Genomic DNA, 9258 nt, shown 5'->3' with positions numbered 1-9258 from the left:
AGATTTCCTTAGTGTAAATCATTTCTGTGGAACACATGTCCCCTGTGTAATTTGCTTGCTTGGGGCATTTTATTTCTTCTCATTTTTTTATCTGTTGAACCCTTTGAAGAACCCTTTTGGGTTCCAGGTAGAGCCTTTTGGGTTCGATGTAGAACCCTTTCCACAGAGGGTTTTACATGGAACCCAAAAGGGTTCTCCTATGGGGACAGCCGAAGAACCCTTTTGGAACCCTTTTTTCTAAGAGTGGACTAATCATAAACTTGAATGTATAGCTGACAATTAAATGAAGCATATTTGGCATATGATTTATCTGGACAGTTGATGGTGTCTACAACACTCTTAGCTATGCATGACAGAGTTCTATGTGCAGAACTGATGTATTGAAGCATGATCATCTTTATAAGTCATCCATTTGTTAAATACAGGAACTAAACTAAAACTGCAATATTTAAAACACACAACTGAAACATTTGGATATCCAAGAATAATAGGCATTGTACTGTACAGTATATCATAAGTATTCACGCCCCTTGCATTTCTTCACATTTTATTGTGTTACAAAGTGGGATTAATTGTAATTTTTTGTCGACAATCTACACAAAATACTCTTTAATGTCAAAGTGGAAAGATTTTTTATTTTTTATGTTAATGAATCCGGCCTCTTTCTAGAGCTAAGACCTGAAGATCAATGACGTCATCATGATTCGACCTTGTTTTTCTCTGAGTTCCCAGTTGTTTTGAAAGCACCATAAATCCAGAGAATGCCAGACTTTGATGACAAAATTTGCCCACGAAGGACTGCCGTGCCACCTTCCTGTTCAAGTGAGCACAACAAGGCGAGTCCAAAAATGTATTGTATGCACAGGTTGTTGTGACAGAGTCAAAAGTGGCTGTATGATGTTCTCCATGCTATATGTGATGATCCCCCTTTGAGATGCACAGGGGCTTTCAGGCTGGTTGTGCCTGTTTATGTGCCTTCATTAAGTTCTCGGACTATAAGTTCTAAATGTTCTGAATCATGTATATTCATCCTCTTGTTATGTGAGGCATCATGAAGTCATCATGAGACATTTTGACACATCAAGACTGTGTATCCACCATCTTTGACCATTTGGCACAGTTAGCTGCCATCAACTCTATCACAGTGAGTGACGTGTGTGAGGTGAGGGGGTGGAGGAAGGTAGACACCATTGGTCAGTCGATAATGAGGGCTAAACCCCTCCCTACTGAATATGAAACAGTCCCAGGACATATTAACCATCAATCCCACCATGGCCATTTAACCTGGGTTACTACTCTAGAGCCCATGCCTGGGATTGTCTTCAACAATATTCATTGGCCAGTGGACCGTCAGTCACACCGTTACTCTTTTGTCTGAAGATCTCACCAACTTCAGTAGTAAGCACTCTATTGTACACAATGAGTAACATGGTGACAGAGATTTTGGCCTTTATTCTCACCACGTCTGGCTGGGTCCTGATCTCCTCCACCATACCCACGGATTACTGGAAGGTGTCCTCTCTGGATGGCACGGTCATCACCACAGCTACCTTCTGGTCCAACCTCTGGAAGACCTGTGTCACTGATTCAACAGGAGTCTCCAACTGCAAGGACTTTCCCTCCATGCTGGCACTGGACGGTCTGCTCAAAGTTTATTTCTTGTCATTGGGAAAGTGTCTTATAGCAGCTGCTTTGCAAGCTTAAGAGAGCCTACTTGCCTACGGTGATACAATACACAGCTTTTAAACTGTAAGAACTCCTTATTATTGTGATTTCTAATGCCCTCATTGTGTAAATGTATAGTTATTCCCATTTTTTGATCCAGTTGATCAAGTGATTACATCTCAATGCATTCATTATGCATGGACTAGTTGTAAAAGCCTGTTACATGGATTGTACTCAACTTCACGGGTGCTAATGAAAGTGTAGTCTGCAGGCTAGCAGTGTTTCAGCATCTGGTCAGCGTGTCTCAGATGAGGGTCAGTGGATCTGCCACCTCAGTGTAACTGTGCCACAGTTCAATTTCAAGCTCATTACTTGGAAAGAGAAGGGCTCATTACTTGGAAAGAGAAGTGCTCAGAGCTTGCCAGCGCTAATAGATTTTGGGGGAAGGTACAATGCAAGTTTTCTCCCAGGGACAACTCATCTACCTTCAGAGATGTCAATGTTTAGCCTAACTTCATGGGAGTTGAAGGCTATAAATTAGATTTACTGGGAGCTTGGGGCTTTCTCCCATGGTTGGCTAATTTCTGGGGTTAACCACCAAGCTAGTATTTCCCTGTTAATCACATCTCAAAGGCAGCTCCAATTTCAAGACTACAAAAAAAATATGTTTTATTGTCACATACACCGGATAGGTGCAGTGAAATGTGTTGTTTTACAGGGTCTGCCATAGTAGTACAGCGCCCCTGGAGCAAATTAAGGTTGTGCCTTGCTCAAGGGCACATTGGCAAATTAGCATCTCTTTACTAAGAAACAATTACTGGTTATGCTTACAAATTATCGTTTATTCATACTGAACCAATTTGTTGCTTGCACAGTTAGCCGAGCAAATGAAAAGCGAAGTCTAAGCAAGCCTAAATATCTTACGTTGAGTGATAATTCACTTAAAATGTGTTTTTTTTTTACTACCAAGCTACAATATTGGCAAGATATTTTACCTTAATAAGACAATTAAGGTAAAATATCTTGAAATAAGATCAATTAAATGAATTAAGCCTTTAATAGGTTAAAATAAGCACAATTATTAAAATTAGCAAAATGATCTGTCAATGATAATTTAGCTTTCACTTTTTGCTGAATGTTGGTGTAATGTGGCTGGGGGACATTTAGCTATTGAGAACGCTTCGACTATGCTTATAACAACAGCTGACCATGCATCAAATCAAGAAGCATGACCTAAAGGTATGTGTAACAGATGTCTGACGTGGTCCACGCTTGTTCTTCCAGGCTACATCCAGGCCTGCCGGGGTCTGATGATCACTGCTGTATGTTTGGGCTTCTTTGGTGCTGTCTTCGCCTTGGTCGGAATGAAGTGCACCAAGATTGGGGGATCAGACCAAAGCAAAGCCAGGACAGCTTGCATTGCCGGGGTCAATTTTATACTCAGCGGTAACTATCATGTCACAGCCATTGATGGACAATACTGGCGTAGTTTACCAAGTCTGCAGCACTGAACGTTCTTTTCTTCTCTGCAGGTCTCTGCTCGTTGTCTGCATGCTCCCTGTATGCACACAGGATAACATCTGAGTTTTTTAACCCCATGTTTGTCGCTCAGAAGTGAGTAACTCATTTGATGTATAGGATCAGACATACAATGCCTTGCAAAAGTATTCATCCCCCTTGACGTTTTTCCTATTTTGTTGCATTACAACCTGTAATTTAAATGGATTTTTATTTGGATTTCATGTAATGGATATACACAAAATAGTCCAAATTGATGAAGTGAAATGGAAAAAAATCACTTGTTTCGAAAAATTATATGTAAAAAAAACTGAAAAAGTGGTGCGTGCATATGAAGCCCCTAAATAAGATCTGGTACAACCAATTACCTTCAGAAGTCACATAATTAGTTAAATAAGTCCGCCTGTGTCCAATCTAAGTGTCACATGATCTGGCCATGATCTCAGTATATATACACCTGTTCTGAAAGACCCCAACGTCTGCAACAACACCAAGCAAGGGGCACCACCAAGCAAGCGGCACCATGAAGACCAAGGAGCTCTCCAAACAGGTCAGGGACAAAGATTTACAATTACATTTATGTCATTTAGCAGACGCTCTTATCCAGAGCGACTTACAAATTGGTGCATTCACCTTATGATATCCAGTGGAGCAACCACTTTACAATAGTACATCTATATAATTTTTTTGGGGGGGGGTTAGAAGTATTACTATATCCTATCCCAGGTATTCCTTAAAGAGGTGGGGTTTCAGGTGTCTACGGAAGGTGGTGATTGACTCCACTGTCCTGGCGTCGTGAGGGAGCTTGTTCCACCATTGGGGTGCCAGGGCAGCGAACAGTTTTGACTGGGCTGAGCGGGAACTGTGCTTCCGCAGAGGTTGGAGGGCCAGCAGGCCAGAGGTGGATGAACGCAGTGCCCTTGTTTGGGTGTAGGGCCTGATCAGAGCCTGAAGGTACGGAGGTGCCGTTCCCCTCACAGCTCCGTAGGCAAGCACCATGGTCTTGTAGCAGATGCGAGCTTCAACTGGAAGCCAGTGGAGTGTGCGGAGGAGCGGGGTGACGTGAGAGAACTTGGGAAGGTTGAACACCAGATGGGCTGCGGCATTCTGGATGAGTTGTAGGGGTTTAATGGCACAGGCAGGGAGCCCCGCCAACAGGGAGTTGCAGTAATCCAGACGGGAGATGACAAGTGCCTGGATTAGGACCTGCGCCGCTTCCTGTGTAAGGCAGGGTCGTACTCTGCGAATGTTGTAGAGCATGAACCTACAGGATCGGGTCACCGCCTTGATGTTAGCGGAGAACGACAGGGTGTTGTCCAGGGTCACGCCAAGGCTCTTAGCACTCTGGGAGGAGGACACAATGGAGTTGTCAACCGTGATGGCGAGATCATGGAACGGGCAGTCCTTCCCCGGGAGGAAGAGCAGCTCCGTCTTGCCGAGGTTCAGCTTGAGATGGTGATCCGTCATCCACACTGATATGTCTGCCAGACATGCAGAGATGTGATTCACCACCTGGTTATCAGAAGGGGGAAAGGAGAAGATTAATTGTGTGTCGTCTGCGTAGCAATGATAGGAGAGACCATGTGAGGATATGACAGAGCCAAGTGACTTGGTGTATAGCGAGAATAGGAGAGGGCCTAGAACTGAGCCCTGGGGGACACCAGTGGTGAGAGCACGTGGTGCGGAGACGGATTCACGCCACGCCACCTGGTAGGAGCGATCTGTCAGGTAGGACGCAATCCAAGAGTGAGCCGCACCGGAGATACCCAACTAGGAGAGGGTGGAGAGGAGGATCTGATAGTTCACAGTATCAAAGGCAGCAGATAGGTCTAGAAGGATGAGAGCAGAGGAGAGAGAGTTAGCTTTAGCAGTGCGGAGAGCCTCCGTGACACAGAGAAGAGCAGTCTCAGTTGAATGACCAGCCTTGAAACCTGACTGATTTGGATCGAGAAGGTCATTCTGAGAGAGATAGCAGGAGAGCTGGCCAAGGACGGCACGTTCAAGAGTTTTGGAGAGAAAAGAAAGAAGGGATACTGGTCTGTAGTTGTTGACATCGGAGGGATAGAGTGTAGGTTTTTTGAGAAGGGGTGCAACTCTCGATCTCTTGAAGACGGAAGGGACGTAGCCAGCGGTCAAGGATGAGTTGATGAGCGAGGTGAGGTAAGGGAGAAGGTCTCCGGAAATGGTCTGGAGAAGAGAGGAGGGGATAGGGTCAAGCGGGCAGGTTGTTGGGCGGCCGGCCGTCACAAGATGCAAGATTTCATCTGGAGAGAGAGGGGAGAAAGAGGTCAAAGCATAGGGCAATGTGAGCAGGACCAGCGGTGTCGTTTGACTTAACAAACGAGGATCGGATGTCGTCGACCTTCTTTTCAAAATGGTTGACGAAGTCATCCGTAAAGAGGGAGGAGGGGGGGAGGGGGAGGAGGATTCAGGAGGGAGGAGAAGGTGGCAAAGAGCTTCCTAGGGTTAGAGGCAGATGCTTGGAAGTTAGAGTGGTAGAAAGTGGCTTTAGCAGCAGAAACAGAGGAGGAAAATGTAGAGAAGAGGGAGTGAAAAGATGCCAGGTCCGCAGGGAGGCTAGTTTTCCTCCATTTCCGCTCGGCTGCCCGGAACCCTGTTCTGTGAGCTCGCAATGAGTAGTCAAGCCACGGAGCAGGAGGGGAGGACCGAGCCGGTCGGGAGGATAGGGGACATAGAGAGTCAAAGGATGCAGAAAGTGAGGAGAGGAGGGTTGAGGAGGCAGAATCAGGAGATTGGTTGGAGAAGGATTGAGCAGAGGGAAGAGATGATAGGATGGAAGAGGAGAGAGTAGCAGGAGAGAGAGAGCGAAGGTTGCGACGGCACAATACCATCTGTGTAGGGGCAGAGTGAGTAGTGTTGGAGGAGAGCGAGAGGCAAAAGGATACAAGGTAGTGATCGGAGACTTGGAGGGGAGTTGCGGTGAGATTAGTAGAAGAACAGCATCTTGTGAAGATGAGGTCAAGCGTATTGCCTGCCTTGTGAGTAGGGGGGACGGTGAGAGGGTGAGGTCAAAAGAGGAGAGGAGTGGAAAGAAGGAGGCAGAGAGAAATGAGTCAAAGGTAGACGTAGGGAGGTTAAAGTCACCCAGAACTGTGAGGGGTGAGCCATCCTCAGGAAAAGAACGTATCAAGGCGTCAAGCTCATTGATGAACTCTCCAAGTGAACCTGGAGGGCGATAAATGGTAAGGATGTTAAGCTTGAATGGGCTAGTGATTGTGACAGCATGGAATTCAAATGAGGAGATAGACAGATGGGTCAGGGGAGAAAGAGAGAATGTCCACTTGGGAGAGATGAGGATTCCAGTGCCACCACCCCGCTGACCAGATGCTCTCGGGGTGTGCGAGAACACGTGGTCGGACGAGGAGAGAGCAGTAGGAGTAGCAGTGTTTTCTGTGGTAATCCATGTTTCCGTCAGCGCCAAGAAGTAGAGGGACTTAAGGGTAACATAGGCTGAAATGAACTCTGCCTTGTTGGCCGCAGACTGGCAGTTCCAGAGGCTGCCGGAGACCTGGAACTCCACGTGGGTCGTGCGCGCTGGGATGGAACTCCACGTGGGTCGTGCGCGCTGGGACCACCAGGTTAGAGTGGCAGCGGCCACGCGATGTGAAGCGTTTGTATGGCCTGTGCAGAGAGGAGAGAACAGGGATAGACCAACACATAGTTGATAGGCTACAGGAGAGGCTACGCTAATGCAAAGGAGATTGGCATGAAAATTAACTAAACAACTGGGGAAGCGAGAGAGCAGGGCCTCCCTCACTAACAATTCACTGAAACACTAAAACGCTAAAATATAACTTTTCTAGCTACCACTAGAAATTAAAATTGATGTAAACTACAGTGGTTCAATGTTTCCAGGAATAGGCTCAAACTTAGTTTATTCCGCTAGATAACTTGGTACAGTATTCTTCCGTGAACACCCACCTAGTGCACCGTGTCCTATGACGCCGTAGCTAACTAGCTAACTAGCATGCTAGCATCCTGTGGACAAGTACAGATCAGGGTTGGGTTATAAAAAAATATCCAAAATTTTGAACATCCCACGGAGCACCATTAAATCCATTATTAAAAATTGAAAGAATATGGCACCCCAACAAACCTGCCAAGGAGGGCTGCTCATGGACCAGGCAAGGAGGGCATTAATCAGAGGCAACAAAGAGACCAAAGATAACCCTGAAGGAGCTGCAAAGCTCCACAGCGGAGATTGGAGTATCTGTCCATATGACCACTTTAAGCCGTACACTCCACAGAGCTGGGCTTTACGGAAGAGTGGCCAGATAAAAGCCATTGCTTAAAGAAAAAAAAATAAGCAAACATGTTTGGTGTTCGCTAAAAGGCATGTGGGAGACTCCCCAAACATATGGAAGAAGGTACTCTGGTCAGATGAGACTAAAATTGAGCTTTTTGGCCATCAAGGAAAACACTATGTGGGGATGTTTTTCCATCGGCAGGGACTGGGAAACTGGTCAGAATTGAAGGAAAGATGGCTGGCGCTAAATACAGGGATATTCTTGCGGGAAACCTGTTTCAGTCTTCCAGAGATTTGAGACTGGGACGGAGGTTCACCTTCCAGCAGGACAATGACCCTAAGCATACTGCTGAAGCAACACTCGAGTGGTTTAAGGGGAAACATTTAAATGTCTTGGAATGGCCTAGTCAAAGCCCAGAACTCAATCCTATTGAGAATCTGTTGTATGACTTAAAGACCGCTGTACACCAGGGAACCCATCCAACTTGAAGGAGCTGGAGCAGTTTTGCCTTAAAAAATGGGCAAAAATCCCAGTGGCTAGACGTGCCAAGCTTATAGAGACATACCCAAAGAGACTTGCAGTTGTAATTGCTGCAAAAGGTGGCTCTACAAAGTATTGACTTTTTTTGGGGGGGGGGGTGAATAGTTATGCACGCTTAAGTTCTGTTTTTTGTCTTATTTCTTGTTTGTTTCACCCCAAAAATATTTTGCATTTTCAAAGGCATGATACAACCCCCCCCCCCAATTTTTTTTACAATTAATTCCAGGTTGAAAGGCAACAAATAGGAAAAATGCCAAGGGGGGTGAATACTTTCGCAAGCCACTGTACAGCAGTGACCCACAGGATCATGGATGAAGTAATGCTGCTTGTTAATTAACTAGTCTCCTTTGTTCCCCTGTTTTCCAGGTATGAACTGGGGGTGGCCTTGTTCATTGGCTGGGCAGGATCTATCCTTTGTATTCTGGGAGGGGTGATACTCTGCTTCTCAATAGCAGATAGTTCCACTACAAGGTAAGTCATAAAGTTCAATAATATATAATGATATTTGGTCAATTACATGATTGGTTTACTTAACCTTTTTCTCTCTCCTCTCCCTCTAGTCACACAGGCTATGCCTACAGAGGAGCTGAATCTAATGTTTCTTCTCACCCTAGAGAGTATACACAGCCCATGAGCCAGAGGTCTCCACCAGAGTACAGTAGCTCTTCTAGAGTACAGCACTTTGATAAGAATGCCTATGTATAAGGGATGATAGGGCAAATGCAGAACCTGAACAGCGGCATGGTCTCGAGAGGCCGATTTACTGCCATACCAGTTAAAAGGAGGAGAAACAATCTGCTAAATGACTGGCTGGCCCATTGTGTCACAAATGATGATAGATCAGAAAGAGATCACTTTATATTGGAGTTGATCCCCCTGTTCACCTATTTATGATAGCACTAATTTCTATGCTGAGCCCAATGGAAATCAGAGCCTTTTTGAGTTCATAAGAGATTGGCTGAGATTTTTGGCTTTGATATTTACTTTATAATAATATGTGAGCCTTCTGGTAGACCTATGCTGCGAATCGAAATAGTGTCAATAATAACCCCTTTTCTGTACAATTGTTGAGTTTTTTAAAATGTTTTGATAATTGTTTGACATTAAAGCGAGGATGTGAACTGTTATATTGTGTCACGTCCTGACCAGTGAAAAGGGTCATTTTGCCATAGTAGAATGGTAAGGGCGTGGCAGGGGGGTTGTTTTGTGTGTTTTGGGGTTTGTTAGTTTCTAGGGGAATGTGTTCTAGTTTTCATTTTCTATGTTT

General features: G+C 45.3%; 1 protein-coding gene across 1 annotated transcript; it reads left to right on the top strand.

Moving 5' to 3' along the window:
- Positions 1–1249: 1249 nt before the first annotated feature.
- On the top strand, positions 1250–9210 carry cldn10b (claudin 10b). Its single transcript, XM_029712483.1, has 5 exons — positions 1250–1639; positions 2950–3111; positions 3198–3279; positions 8358–8462; positions 8552–9210. Exons 1-5 carry the CDS (start codon positions 1420–1422, stop codon positions 8694–8696), a joined length of 714 nt encoding a protein of 237 aa, XP_029568343.1. The 5' UTR covers positions 1250–1419; the 3' UTR covers positions 8697–9210.
- Positions 9211–9258: the final 48 nt, after the last annotated feature.

The sequence above is a fragment of the Salmo trutta genome, chromosome 24 (genome assembly GCF_901001165.1).
Source record: "Salmo trutta chromosome 24, fSalTru1.1, whole genome shotgun sequence".
In the NCBI taxonomy this organism is placed as follows: Eukaryota; Metazoa; Chordata; class Actinopteri; order Salmoniformes; family Salmonidae; genus Salmo; species Salmo trutta.
The sequence above is the reverse complement of the archived record's forward strand: the minus strand, read 5'-3'. Positions and strand labels throughout refer to the sequence as shown.

What these genes read in the sequence shown, in the direction of transcription:
- cldn10b (XM_029712483.1), top strand. Translation starts at nt 1,420, where the DNA reads ATGAGTAACATGGTGACAGAGATTTTGGCCTTTATTCTCACCACGTCT. An exon ending in GGTCAATTTTATACTCAGCG is followed by an intron (nt 3,112 to 3,197) that starts GTAACTATCATG and finishes TCTTCTCTGCAG; the next exon opens with GTCTCTGCTCGTTGTCTGCA. An exon ending in CCCATGTTTGTCGCTCAGAA is followed by an intron (nt 3,280 to 8,357) that starts GTGAGTAACTCA and finishes CCTGTTTTCCAG; the next exon opens with GTATGAACTGGGGGTGGCCT.